The sequence below is a fragment of the Leptonotus elevatus genome, chromosome 1 (assembly GCF_054856555.1).
Source record: "Leptonotus elevatus isolate MCC_2025b chromosome 1, RoL_Lele_1.0, whole genome shotgun sequence".
NCBI classification, from domain to species: Eukaryota; Metazoa; Chordata; class Actinopteri; order Syngnathiformes; family Syngnathidae; genus Leptonotus; species Leptonotus elevatus.
In genome coordinates, this window is record NC_141239.1 from 47761159 (window position 1) to 47775863 (window position 14705).

At 37.3% G+C, this 14705-nt stretch overlaps 1 protein-coding gene across 1 annotated transcript in view; it reads left to right on the top strand.

Moving 5' to 3' along the window:
• mgat5b (alpha-1,6-mannosylglycoprotein 6-beta-N-acetylglucosaminyltransferase B) overlaps positions 1-12205 on the top strand; it is a 54015-nt gene extending 41810 nt beyond the window's left edge. The window contains exons 10-18 of the mRNA XM_086063518.1: positions 1418-1551; positions 1982-2112; positions 4657-4662; positions 6278-6433; positions 6531-6677; positions 6823-6939; positions 8809-8883; positions 10250-10521; positions 11559-12205. Of these exons, the coding sequence (XP_085919644.1) occupies positions 1418-1551; positions 1982-2112; positions 4657-4662; positions 6278-6433; positions 6531-6677; positions 6823-6939; positions 8809-8883; positions 10250-10521; positions 11559-11757 (1237 nt within the window). The 3' untranslated portion in view covers positions 11758-12205. The remainder of the gene's footprint in view (positions 1-1417; positions 1552-1981; positions 2113-4656; positions 4663-6277; positions 6434-6530; positions 6678-6822; positions 6940-8808; positions 8884-10249; positions 10522-11558) is intronic.
• Positions 12206-14705: the final 2500 nt, after the last annotated feature.

Below are 14705 nucleotides of genomic sequence, written 5' to 3' on the forward strand. Positions count from 1 at the left end.
AAACTGGCGTAGAACTGGGGGGAAATACTCCTCCCAAAAATACATAAAAGAAACCAAAAATAATATTTTAAAATCTATTTTTTTAATGAATATGAGGAGTGTACTGAATCACTGTTCCAATGAGAATATGGATTGCATACAAATAGCAATGTTCCTCAAGTAGCCTCCAAAATGACCTTTGACATTGTATGGAGCTTGTGCAGGTTCAGTAAGCTAACACTTATAGTATGTTAGAAATGACTCCAGTTGGAAATTAATATAATAATAAGATCACACATTTTTCTTAACCATATATTGAGCTACAATTTACAGTATTTATACCACATTTTACTATAAAATGTATGAACATTACGGTAATTAGAAAAACAAGTGCATTATGTAACTATGAGTGAACTGTTGAATTAGAAGACTGCGAATATAAGCACATCATAACTGAATATATGTACCATTGGAAAAGATAGTCTACTATACTTTCCCTAGGCTGCTACATTAAAAAATAAAAATAAAAAACAAGGACCACCTGCATCTATCCAATTTGGCTTACTGATCAACAGTCCTCATCTGAGAAAGTGTGATACTGTTTCTTAATTGCTCTTGAGGCCCGACATTGTTTATGGATTCGGGCAGTGCACTGATAAATCTTCTCCAATTGGATTACGTCAATTGATTTTAGGCTTCCCTGTGTGATCATTTTGCATTTAGTGCTAATCTAACTGGCTCTTTCAGCCCATTTAAAATTAAACGCACAAGTGCACTCCTAATTAGATTTAAGCACTCTTAAAAATAGTGGCTTTTTAAGAGTCAAATACTGTAATTGAAAATGTGAAGATTTCCCATATTTAGGTGTTAAGAGTTGTCTTTTTATGTGATCTGTCAAAAGGCACTCCTGTGCAAGAATCATGCTCGTTAATAAGCATTGAGGAATGACTCTGGAGGATAGATTACTATTGTAGCCAGTTACTATGGCAACACTGATTCTTAATGCTTTTGTCTATTGTATCAAATTAACTTTCACAGACTTAAGCTCAAAGCCTCAAAACAAAAGGCCGTTTAAGTAAGAGTTCTGATTATATTATCAATATTTTTATAGTTGTTACTGGTGTTTAAACTTTATTTAATTTAACATTACATTGTCAAACTGACAAAATATTGCCGTTTGAATACAGGATGCAATGATGAGTCAGTACTTAATTACAAACATGACTGCTCCATGATGGACCGTGTCGAGGATAGACAGACTGTGCACACACAAATCAGAAGATCAAAGTGTTTCCTGTTTTGAGCTGCTCCGGCAAGGAAAAAAACATAATAAGTGTGACTATATTTATTTTTAGTCATCCAATTCATCAAGGTGAGCACATCTGAAAGCAAGTTATTTCTTCTTATTATAGCGCCACTTCATATTTTTCCCCCCCAGGTGCCACATCCGCGTGATCGACACTTTTGGCACCGAGCCGGCATACAACCACGAGGAATACGCCACTCTGCATGGCTACAGAACCAACTGGGGCTACTGGAACCTTAACAGCCAACAGTACATGACCATGTTCCGTATGTGCATATTTTTTTTGTTGATGTGATACTGATAGAGGTGTGATGAGGATTACTCACACTCATCCGCATGCACTTGACGGTCTGTACAAATTGGCACAGCTGCAGTGCGACTGTGTTGTGAGTTGTCGGACTGCTCCAAGCTGAGCTGGAGGGCACGGAGCTGTGAGCGCCAGCTGCTTCTGCGCATATGCGTCGGGCAGCCAAATGTGGCCAGCAGTTCCCTGGCCGCACTCACACTGGCTCACAAACAACACATCACGATCTGATGTGACACTTTGATTGTACTTAGTAAGTGTAGCTAATGAAATGTCCAAAATGCTTATATGATGTTAATTGCAGTTGGTAAAAATCTGCAGTTTTCAGTGCTTTATCAAAAAAAAATGTTTCTTGCTCTCTCAGCTAAATTGTGTCATTTATCCTCTGGCAGCTCACACCCCGGACAACTCTTTTATGGGATTTGTGGCGGAGGAGCTGAATGATACTGCGAGACTCGACATCCAGAAAAGCAAAGTGAACAACATGGCTGTCGTCTATGGCAAAGAGGTCAGCATGTGGAAGGTATATATTACACAAAAAAAACACTCCACTCTCTCTAAACCTAGTTGCTGTGCTTCCAGGGCAGAAATGATCACTTACAGGATCATTTTCAGTTCTTTCAAGTGAAAAAAAGGAAATAAAATTATAGTATAGCTTCCTTGAACTTCTTTCTCCTTCCACTTATGTTCGTGTAATGTAATGTAATCAGAGGTGGGTAGTAACATTAACTTGAGTAACTTTTTGGGGGGAAAAAGTACTTCTAAGAGTAGTTTCACCACACAATACTTTTAACTTTTACTTGAGTAGATGTGTGACGAAGAAACGCTACTCTCTTGTTACCCCTATTTCATACCGTTACCGTTATCATATTTAAATTAAAATATTCTATATACGTAGACCATGTTTGTATAATTTTTTATATTTGTTTTTTATTCGAAACATTAAAATGTGATTTATGAGGAGGTTAGACCATTGGCTGATATTCAGAGTTTGTTTATTTTTCCAGTTAACAAGTATAGTTTTTTTGGCGATAGCAAGGGCTACGAGTGTAGATTGAGATTGTTTACGTGGTAAGTCAGTTGTTGTTAGGTCACCTAGCAAACACAACCTTGGAGATAAAGGTATCCTACAGTCCAAGATAGCGGACAGTTTTTCTAAGACTTTAGTCCAGAAATACATAACTGGGGTGCATAACCATAAAGCATGAAAATAAGTGTCTGTAGTGTTTTGTAAACACTGGAGACACATGTCGGAGTCTGAGAGTCCCATTTTCTTCATAATGTATTGAGTAATATGTGTTCTATGAATAATTTTATATTGGATAAGTTGTAAATTTGTGTATTTTGTCATTTTAAATACGTTATCACAAACTTGAATCCAAAAGTCAGATTCCGGAGCTGTAGACAAGCCTGTCTCATTTGTCCATTTCGAGATGGGTAAATACATTTTATCTGTGTACAAAAGTATTTTTGATAGTTTTTTTGTTGTTGTCGGAGAAAGCTTTAATATCTTTAGCTAAAACAGGCGTTTGGAGCAAACCCCGAAGTGTTGGAATTTGTTTCTTTACTTTACTTTAGATAATGTAAAAAAAAAAAAATCTGTTTTTTATTTTGTATTTTTGGAGTAAGTTTGTATATGATATAAACATATTATCTGAGAAAAGATGGTGGAGAGATCTTTCTGCTCCCACACACCTAAATAAAACGATTGTTAAGTCGATTGAAAGTCGGGGTTATGCCATATGGGAGAAAGCCCGCAGGGCTCCAATTGGGATTTTGTCATTTCTAGTGTTTTAAAACAATTGTGTCGCTTAAATGATGTTGTAATAAAGAGTAAATCTAAAAGTCTGAGGTTGTTACAATCCTTCTGTTCTAGTTCCAACCAACAGTTGGTATCTCTGTTGGGTTGTGCCCATATAATTATATATTGTAGCTGGTTAGCTATATGGTAGTGCATCAAACTTGGTGCCTCTAGACCTCCTTTGGATTTACTTTTCTGAAGAGTAGATAGACTAATGTTTGCTTTTTTTTTTATTCCAGTAGAATTTTGTAACGGCCGAGTCCAACGACTGGAACCAGTTGGTCGTAGGTTTGAATGGAATCCTTGGGAAAAAATCATTTATACATTACAGCCGTTAAACGTCCTCAGCGTCTTCTTTTGGACGCACGCAAGTCTTGAAATGCTTCTGTGTGTACGAGATTTGTTTGAGGAACGAACGTTGCTTCCGTCTGGACGGGGCCTGACTGCGTGGGAGCATTTCCGTGGACACATTGCTTACACACAGAAAATGCGGCCCTGGTTTAAGACTGGCAGGCATGATGAGAACCCGAAAGAGTCAACTGAAAGATGACGTCCTGGTGCTTTTGCTTTAAGAAACTGCCACTTATGGTCATTCAACTGGGAGGCAGCGGAGAGCGAGTTACGCCACAATTTGTGAATAGATTGTGCATGCTTGGGCTCATGGGTCTGCTTGCACTGTTATTCGAGCTCAAAAAGTTATTATTATTATTTATTTTTTTCTCATTTGAAGATGCCAGAATTTGCACATCATTTTGTATATTTATGATGACAGTGTTTTTAAAAATAAATCAGACTTTATGTTCAAGCAGTTACTCAGTACTTGAGTATTCTTTTCATAAAATACTTTTTTACTTGTACTTGAGCATATTATTTTGAAGTAACCCTACTCTTACTTGAGTAAATTTTTTGGGCTACTCTACCCACCTCTGAATATAATATAATATAATATAATATAATATAATATAATATAATATAATATAATATAATATAATATAATATAATATAATGTGAATGTCCAAAGCTGTAAGAACGTTTTATTTATTTATTTATTTAGGAGTCACTGAGGAATCTTTCATCTGTATCTTTGAAGTAAGACGCATTCTCTCCAATTGTGTCGCCAGTATTGTCTTTTTTTGAGCCACAGCTTTTTTATAAAGTTTGAAAGTTAACATTATAGAGGGTAATTTGTCTTGCTTCTCACTTATGTATGTCTTTTTTTCCTCTTTTTTTTTTACCTACTTGCATCATGACTACTGACGCGCCTAGCTTCACGTAAGTAAACAATACACTTATCAACACCTCTTTAACGCAACATGAATTCATGTTGCCTGAAACAGATTCCCTCTAATCTAGCAAATAACCAATATGTTCATAATTTCCACAACACTGCTTTAAGAAAATGTATAACCCCCCCCACGTATTTTTTCAGAGGAGAATTGTGGAGTTACATTCAGATGACATTTATAAATGATTTAGAACTTGAAGACACAGCTTGAGTAAATCATTCATAACATTACGGAGAATCAGTTTTCAACTTTGACTCAGAATGCATTTCAGTCATCGCTGTCCAGATACTAAGGAGACAATTACGTCAGTCAGCCCGCTCGATTAAACTTCCATTTGCCTCAAACAATCCATCAATGCTGTTTGCGCTCATGCACACCCTTTGGGTGTTTTTTCTCAACTTTGATATTTTGCCGTATAGTGCTGATGAAAGTTGAACAAAATGAAACTTATCACAGTTGAGGAAGAATATAAATTCAGTGCACGCGAAATTCAATGCATAAGAAACTAACCAAGGTGCAATATATAGACTTTAAGGACAAAAGTCTTTTGGACACCTCATTCAATCAATCAGTGAATTAATCAGCCAGTGTGGGACTAAATCGCCTAGATCTCCTAAAGTAGTCATTCTTCAGTATAAACAAAATATTTTTGGACAACTGTTGCTTCCAACTTTATGGAAACAGCTTCAGGAAAGCCATTTTCTGTCCCAGCATGAAGATGTTGTTCTTCTGGATGAATTGACAAATAATACTCTAAAGTGTTGAAAGAGTTCAAGAGAAACCAAATTCCATCTATATTTCTTCCTGCCATTTTCATTTCTGTAACAATGTGATTTTTAGTTGTAGAAATATAGATGTTGAAGCAACACTGACAGTGCAAGGAATAGAAATAGGAAGGACTAATGAAAATAGATTTCTAGGTATTATTATTGATGAACATTTAACATGGAAATAGAAATAGAATATGTTAAATCTAAGGTAACCTGACCTATTGCATTGAAGTGTGGGAGTGTGCAGCCAAAATCTACACTGAAACTTTTCTTCTTCTTTTTTGTCGTTTTTGGATGTGGATACAGAGACCACACTAATCCATTATTTATATAACTAAAAACTTCCCAAAAATCTATGAATTCATGGAGTTTACCTGACTTAAAATAATGTATAGAGCCCATCATGAAATTTTTACCAATTGACATGCAAATAAAATTTGAAAAAAAGAACAATTAAGTACAAGTTAAGAGGAACAGATATTTTTTCCAAACCTAAATATAGAACAAAACAAAAAGACAGTTTGTGTAACAATCTGGATTGTAAAACAAAATCATCTGTATTTTAAAAATGTATAAAAGCACAATTATTGGAAATCAATATGTATATAGCACAAGGACATGCTATTGAATTATTTTATAGAATTGTTACATTGAAAGCATCTTGACTGCTTGCGGTCATTCATTTGTGTTGATCATTCATTTGTGTTGATCAGGGGCAGTTTTACTTCTTTCCGTCCCCTTTCATTTCTTTTTCCTTTAAAGAGAGAAATAAAATTTGAATTTGAATTGAATGTTACCAATGTTTTGCCTCAATGTTATATACATGAAAAGGGTAAGGAAACGTTCCTGTCCATCCTGCATCGCCACATGGAGATCCATGGGACAGTTTACTATGAAACCCAGCGTCCCCCAGAGGTGCCTGCCTTTGTGAAGAACCATGGCCTTCTCCCTCAGCACGAACTCCAGCAGCTCCTTCGCAAGGCTAAGGTGAATCTTTGAAATGAAAATGAATTGAATACATTGTTTATGGCTTCTGGACTCATCTTTTTTTTTCTTCCCCTGCTTCTTCATTTCCCCTTAAAAGCTGTTCATTGGATTTGGCTTCCCGTATGAAGGCCCCGCTCCTTTGGAAGCCATCGCCAATGGCTGCATCTTTCTGCAGCCCAAGTTTAGCCCTCCTCACAGTTCTCTCAATCATGAGTTCTTCAGAGGAAAGCCCACTTCCAGGGAGGTATGTACACTTTTGTATAATTGGCTCTCAACATTCGTTTTTAATGTAAATAAAATTGTATTTGTTGACCAAAACGTATTCCAAATTTCGAATACTTTTACTTCAGCAGCATCTAAAGGCGTTTTATTTTGTGTACCTCTTTCAGGTGTCCTCTCAGCATCCCTATGCCGAGCAGTACATCGGCAGGCCTCACGTCATGACAGTTGACTTCAATAACTCAGAAGAGTTTGATGCAGCCGTCCGTGACATCATGAAGATCAACGTATGTTTGCAACCACGCCACTGCTCATTGAACACATCTGTTGCCCTCGTATGTGATTATCTTTGACAGTAGAAATTGCACTCGCATCTTGAGAAAATGAGAGGTTTGTTCATGTTTAACCCACTTTGAAGCCATCAGACTTTTAACGCGGCTCTTCATCGCCGTATTAAGAATATAGAAAAATGCTTTGCCGGCTGCCGTGCTGAGTTCTGAGATTGCCAATCACTTGGCAGCATGCAAATTATGGTATCGTGCCACATCAGAATTGAGCTCAATTCTGAAGACGAAAGCATTGCTTCACTTGCTATAGTCACACCTACAAATTAGGCTTTATCTTTCCAGACTGCATAATGTATAATATTTTCCTCACAGGCTTTCATTGAACGAAATGCTGAAATGCAATATGGAGTCTGACTTTTCTAATTAATGATAAATACATGTTGAATATGTCATAACAAAATCAATCCCTTGTATTGAGTTAGAATAGTATGTAGTATATTATGTTCATCAGACATGTTTTTCTATTTCTGGTCTCTTCCTTATTCCTCGACCCAACCCGTTTGGGACCTTGTTATCAAGACAAATTATTTTACATTATTGGAATGAAAGTCCGCTGTCTTCACAACAAGGCACCAATGCACTGCTATACTGTACAATGTTTTAATATAATACATTATTTTTATTTCATTTTCCTTCTTCCCAGGTATAATGGTCACTATCGATTTTTTTTTTTTAAATAATTTTTTTGAGGGGCGACAAAATGCATTCATGAGAAATTAGAATAATATGGCTAACTTGTTGACATACCTGTCCATAAACTTCAACTGTGGTCTCTATGAACTCCCACGGGAAATATGAGGCTAACTGTGTAATTGCTTCACCGGCCCCATCAGCTAATTACTGTGGCTAAAACCTTTGCGAGAACCATAACGACAGGTCAAAGGGCTGGATAACCAAATAACTGCCCTGGACTTCATTAAAACAACTCTATAAAGCTCAAATCCAATTATCTGCAGGGTCCTCGCTGCAACAACACCCCCAATAGATCATGTTACTATATTAATAGAAGTTATGAGCCACAACATATAGTGAGTTTGCATAATAAAGTGTTTGGAACATTACAGTAATTGTCATGAAAGAATAGCTGAATATATCACCATATTGCTGATATAAGAACTGTATGTCAGTGAGCCACAAAATGTGATAGGATCATAGCAGCTCCGGTCATTTCCTGTAAAAGTACATTTCATTCTGTGATGTAAAGTTATGCTTATTTGAAGAAAGGGCCAAGTGAGCTGCATGTAATTAATTAGAGCGAACAACTTTCATACCCAATGACAGTATGTTCAACACTTTGCCATTTCAAATAGCAATTACTGAATTATTTACTTTGTAATGTACTTTTTGCTTTTCAACACAGCCAACACAAGTGTGCTTCCCTATCACTTGTGATGTGTTCGCATTAAAAAAAAAAAAAAAAGGCCAAGTGTTCTTATGAGGAATTTCAACGTATTTGCCATCAAAAGCCAACTAATGATTGACAGGCTCTGACAGCGACGCTCATAACCGCCACAGAAGGACTCAGGACCTCGTCACTTTAATCTATGTTTTTGACATATTGATGAAGTGGTCTCTAAAATAATGAAATCAATTCTCAAAGCTGTCCCCTGTGATATATTAGGTCATTGATTTTAATGTGAAGCGCATGGAACGATATAAGCCTTTCACAATTACGCTAATGAATATGTCAGTATTGATTAACTGCCTTGCTCAGTGACAGTAATTACACTGGCCTGCGTCTGTATAGAAAAACAACACACTCTCTGGGTCCACTGTTCTTTCAGCTGCGCTTCACGTCTGTGTTTGCAGGTGGAGCCTTTTTTGCCGTACGAGTACACCTGTGAGGGCATGCTGGAGAGAGTCCATGCCTACATTCAGAACCAGGTGGGTTCTACATACTCACTTATGCAAAAATATACGTTTGTCTGTAGTCACTGTCCACAGCAGTCGACGCCCCCTCATGTTATCAGGTATAACGCCGTGAATATATATATATGTAATAGTGGTGACTGGTGACTCTTTGTAATGTGCAATGACCAAAATAGAGTCCACAAGGTGCTTCATGTTACAAATTACAAATACCAATTGCTCTGAATCTGAACAGAAAAATGTAGTGTGCCTGTCACCAGCATCCAACATGAAACACAAATGTCGCCTAGTGGCAGAAAAATTACCTCAATTACAAGTCCATAACTCAATGTTTCACACTCGTTTTAACTGTAACGTTATGAATGACTTACTATGCAATTACTGTAACAATGAACTCAAAGATACAAGCACATTTGTATATGGTAACCATATGTGTCTGCTTAGAGAATGAAAAACTTGAAATATATATTTTTTTGTACATTTAGAACAGATGTAATGTCTGATCAATTTATGATTAATTGTGAGCTAACTATGAAAATGATCTGAATAAATTGCGATTAAAATTTGTAATGACTGCAGAAACCGTGAAGAAGTGATTAATTCATATTTTCCTGTAAAAACTTTTCCACACAATATTTTAGTTATTGTTAAACACCAAATAATTCAATCACTTTGAGGTCCGAGCAATATTTTGTGAACTAGCAAAACAATGGTGTGACTGTGAACGGTAAGGTTGAAAAGCAAATTGTTATTTAAGTCAACATTATGTCTTTGTGTAGCTGATCAAATGAATGGTTATTTGAAAGGGAAATATTTCACCCTAAACGTTGAAGCTATGAATTTGCATGCAGGCTATTTCGTCATCCAAATGAGCATGTCTATATTTTGGTTGTTGAAATAAAAATGTCTTCCTCTTTTTGTTTTAAGGATGGGAGAGCAGGAGATGTAGGGAGATTGGAAGACTAGTTATTGCCTGTGGGTGCTTGAGGCGCTTTAATAAACGGCTCTGGAGGCAAGAGGGACATGTCAGAAAAATGTTATTACCTGAGTCTTATGAATAGCTCTAGTTGGAGGGAGAGAATCTAATCTGGGCTCTCACAGGAACGTAATTCAGCTTTCAATTCTCATTTGTTGTTGGGTGGACTAACCACATTCATATTATTGCTTGGAAGTTTGACAAGCACTTGTCAGATCTGCCAAGCATCTTTTGCATTGCCATGGTTGTTTTATGATTTCTCCTATCAGTTGCGCAGATGCCGGGCAATCTGCTTATCTAAATATGCCATTTGCCATCACTCACTTTATCCTCGCTGGCAGGTCAATGTGTTTGCATTGTAATCCATTTAACGGCTGATCAGAGTCATTTCATCTGCTCCTGCAGGACTTTTGTTCTCCTGAAGCTCCATTTCCTCCAGTAAACGCTTCGAGGTTATGGCAGGGCAGCCCACTCGCCCCTTTCATGCTCATGGCCAACTCCAGCATCCTAACTTGGGCGTCCAACATCACCTCCTACGCATCTTGGCCCCCCCTGGGTGCCCTGCAGCTCTTGGCTTCGCTGCAGGGCGAGTCGTGTGTGAAGGCCTGCCAAGATGCGGGGTTAATCTGCGAACCCGCCTTGTATCGTTTCATCAACATTAAGGAAGCCTTCAATGCGTAAGATGCGCTGCTATTTACTGTACGCTATGTTTTGCAGAATAAATGTGACGAGCCTGCTTTGATCTAAAAGTAAGAATGTTGAAGCTTCGTAACAACTATTAATGTAAGTTAAGACGCCTTTCCATTAAGCGGTGCAATATTACAATGCAAAACGATACCATGCGCTTGTAATAGTTTTGGATTTTTCATTTTATGGAGTTATTTTTTTATTCCATTTATTTTTTATTAGTTTTTAGATCAGGTTTGTCAGTTTTATTTTTTTTTTAAAGGTTGATTACCTTTTATTAGTTTTAGTATTAGTTTTAGTTTTTTATGTGTGGAATGTTCATCAAGTACAAGATTTGATGTATTTATTTATTTTTAAGGTAAATAGGCCTGTTGTGTAATTAAGTAGCAAAACAAAAATTCAACTGGAAACAACTACTTAAAAAACACAAACTACCAACTTCCTTTTTCTGTATTGCTGCACAGTAATACCAAAATAAATGCATATCTAACCTGAAAGCTTATATATGAAATTGACAACAACGAAAATGAAGGACATTTTTGTAATAATTATACTGTTTTGCAAGCATAAAATGTAGTTGAAATTAGTTGTCCTTTTTTTGAAAAGCACTCTGGAGTTTTATTTTAGTCTGTGAATGAAAATGTTTTTTGTTCAACTTTATTCTTATTTAGTTCTTGTTAAGTATATTAACCTTGCATGTGATACATGACAATACTGTATTGTTTTCCATGAGTTGTATAAGCTGCGGTAAAAAGTCTCATTATAGTAGTGCGCTACAGTGTAACCCCAGCAATAATTTGAACATGGATCAATCTGACAGTAAACAAAAGTCAATAATGGAGGACATCCATTGCATTGGTTATTTATTTTTGCCATACTGCATTGCTGTTTTCTTCTGTACAAGAAGACAAAAGTAAATGACGTGAATTTGAGTGGTGTTTTCACCCCAAAAATCCATTGCAGTCATTTTCATCAGATTGAAAAGAGTATGTATTCTTACACTGCGTCTTCTACCTTTGTCTTCAAGGTTGGACTTCCAATGCGCGGGGCTGGAGTCAGAGATGAATCACCTCTTTCCCGCCTTCTCAGCAGAACATGCAGAATGTGGCCTGCAGCAGGACCCGCTGCTGTTCAGCTGCGCGGGTGCCAGCATCAAATACCAGCGCCTTTGTCCCTGCAGAGACTATCGAGATGGGCAGGTGGCCCTGTGCAGAGACTGCTTGTGACCGGAGACACCCGGCCGGTCCTGTTATACCAAGAGATTCTCTCTGACTCGGTAGCTTGTTGGCCAACTGTTCTGACAGGAGCCTTTGTGAAAAATCCTTTACAAATTGCCTGTCAAAGTAGGTAAAAAAAATCAAATAAAAAATCCTCTCAGGGACTTGCATGATTGTACTTAATATATGGTGGGCTTTGAGTCTCAGTTGAAAGGTTTACGTGTGTGCTTTGGGACCATATGAAAGCTATTGATCGAAGAGGCCATATCTATAAGCTTACAAACGAATCTCATGCAATGAAAGATGGACATCATGCTTGAAATTCTTCAATGTGTGTGTCTTGATATTTGTGTGAATCCTTTCCGTGATCATAGTGTATATTTGTATCAGATGCACTCAAAGCTATTTACACCATGTTGAGATGTACTATTTTCCATGTCTTGTATTTGTACATAATTGTTTAATAAATAGAGAAAACAACTATAATGTGTGATCCTAAATATATTCATTTTGAATACACCTTACCTGCGGCACGGTGGCTGACTGGTTAGCACGTCCGCCTCCCAGTGCAAAGGTTGTGAGATCAAGTCCGGGCTTTCTGTCTTCCTGGGTGGAGTTTGCATGTTCTCCCCGTGCTTGCGTGGGTTTTCTCCGGGTACTCCGGTTTCCTCCCACATTCCAAAAACATGCATGGCAGGTGAATTGGACACTCCAAATTGTCCATAGGTGTGATTGTGAGTATGGTTGTTCGTCTCTGTGTGCCCTGCGATTGGCCGGCAACCAGTTCAGGGTGTACCCCGCCTACTGCCCGAAGCCAGCTGGGATAGGCTCCAGCAACCCTTGTGAGGACAAGCAGTACAGAAAATGGATGGATGGATGGATACACCTTACCTATGGATCTGACCAAAATGTGCAGTGGTGCACAGTATTCAGCATTCATATTAACCAAACATTTATAGTATTTTCAGTAAATGTAATCGAAAGTTGTAAGAAAATTATAGTTGGCTGTAATCCTAGTAACACAAATACATCATGTTGATCCAACATATTTACATTTAGGTCACTCAACAAAATAGTTTCTTATCAAATTAGATCATTTTATTTAGGTGGCAATTCTTTCCATGATTTAATTATGTTCTCCGAACAAGTTATTTATTTATTTTATCGTATTTCCTCACTTCTCTGGGGAAAGATGATTGAGTTATGAGTGCAGTCACGGAACAAATTAAACTTGTCAAGGCACCGCTGGTTGGAAAATAAAAGTCAAGCTGATCTGGGCTCAAATTCAACGTGAGGAGAAATTAGCTCCACTGCGGAATGTGATTCTCACAAGCTCCCACGAAAAGCGCAAGCGTACTGATGTGATGAGGTGAACTTTCGGCATCTGCTGCTTCACAACGTCTGCTGGTCATAAGTTTTTATTTTTAACTCATTCACTGTCATTGACGGCTATAAAAATTAATTTGAACTATTTCTATTAGTTAATTTTTTTTTGGACTTTTGTTAACAAGAGTATGAAAATGTTCATTTAGAACAGATATAACATTTGTGATTAATCGTGAGTTAACTAGTGAAGTCATGCGATTAATTACAATTTAAAAAATTTAATCGCCTGACGAGATGATTATTAAAAATTAGGGGCGTCAGGCAATTACATTTTTTTACTCGTAATTAATCACATAACTTCAATAGTTAACTCACGATTAATCACAAATTTTATTTCTGTTCTCAATGTACAATAAAAAAATCTAGGTTTTCATACTCTTGTTAACAAAAGTAGAAAATAAATGTTAAACTAATAGAAATAGAATATTTTTTTTTACGTCTACAACCGTCAATGGCAGTGAATGAGTTAACAATGTTACATTTTAAACCGGGGGAGGGGGGGTGTTGTATAAAGACTTTACATGAACTTTAGTACACACCGAAACTCCAAAATACCTGCCTAAAAGCAATCTTCAACCCAATCTGCTGGGTCAAAATAATTAACCCAACCCGGTGCTTAAAACCCACAGCTACCCAGCGATTGATGCCATTGTTCGCAAAAAATATGTTCTATGAAGTTTATTGTCCACGGGAACAGTATTTGGCAATATGTCTTGATTAGAAAGGAGCAATTAAAAATGATGCACAATGACTGCAGCCTGCAAGTGTCACTAATCAGCTGAGCTGCTGCTCCGCTGACGCTCTTCCCACAAGATAAGAGGATTTAAATGAGCCCGCACTCTTTTGATGATGGAGTCTCTTTGACTGATAGCTCCATCTCACAATTCGTCAATTTCTCCTCCTCAATTTGAAGACTCTGGCCAGTATTGAACTTCATCTTGGGCCTCAGAAATCAAAGGAAAACAGATCTGCTGCATGTGTAAAGTTGAGGGAGTTAACGGAGGCATCGAGAGTTTTCAGTTTTTCCTCAATTTAGGATGCTGTTGAAGAAAATCTCTTAAAAATGTCCCCACAGCGGTGCCCTCAGTTCGGAACATTTCTTTTCAGCTACACGGAGCTCTTTTCGAATCTTATATTTGTTCCACTGTCCTCACTTTCACTTCTTTAATGTTCATGGTGGATCAGGAAAAGTCCTAAAATAAATCTTCTGGTATCTTTTTTTTATAGCCTCAATGCTAAATGCCACCGACAAACCGTTTTTTTTTTTTTTACTTTTCTTCTTCTTCTTTTTTAAATAGAATATATGCAGTATGTAATGTATATCTACAGTATGATGTGTATGTATATTATCGAAAGAATATATTCTCATTTCATTCCCACGGCCATGAAAGCAATCAAGGAAGGGTACAGTCAATGTCCCTCATGGGGTGCTTGGAATGCACCTACTCTGATGGCGCACTTAACATGTAACATATTTGCCAACAGACACATGATGTGACCTTTTCCAGACCAGCAGGTACTGCTGTGCCTTATCTGTTGCCCTGCAATGCTCTCATTCATTTCCTTTTCCT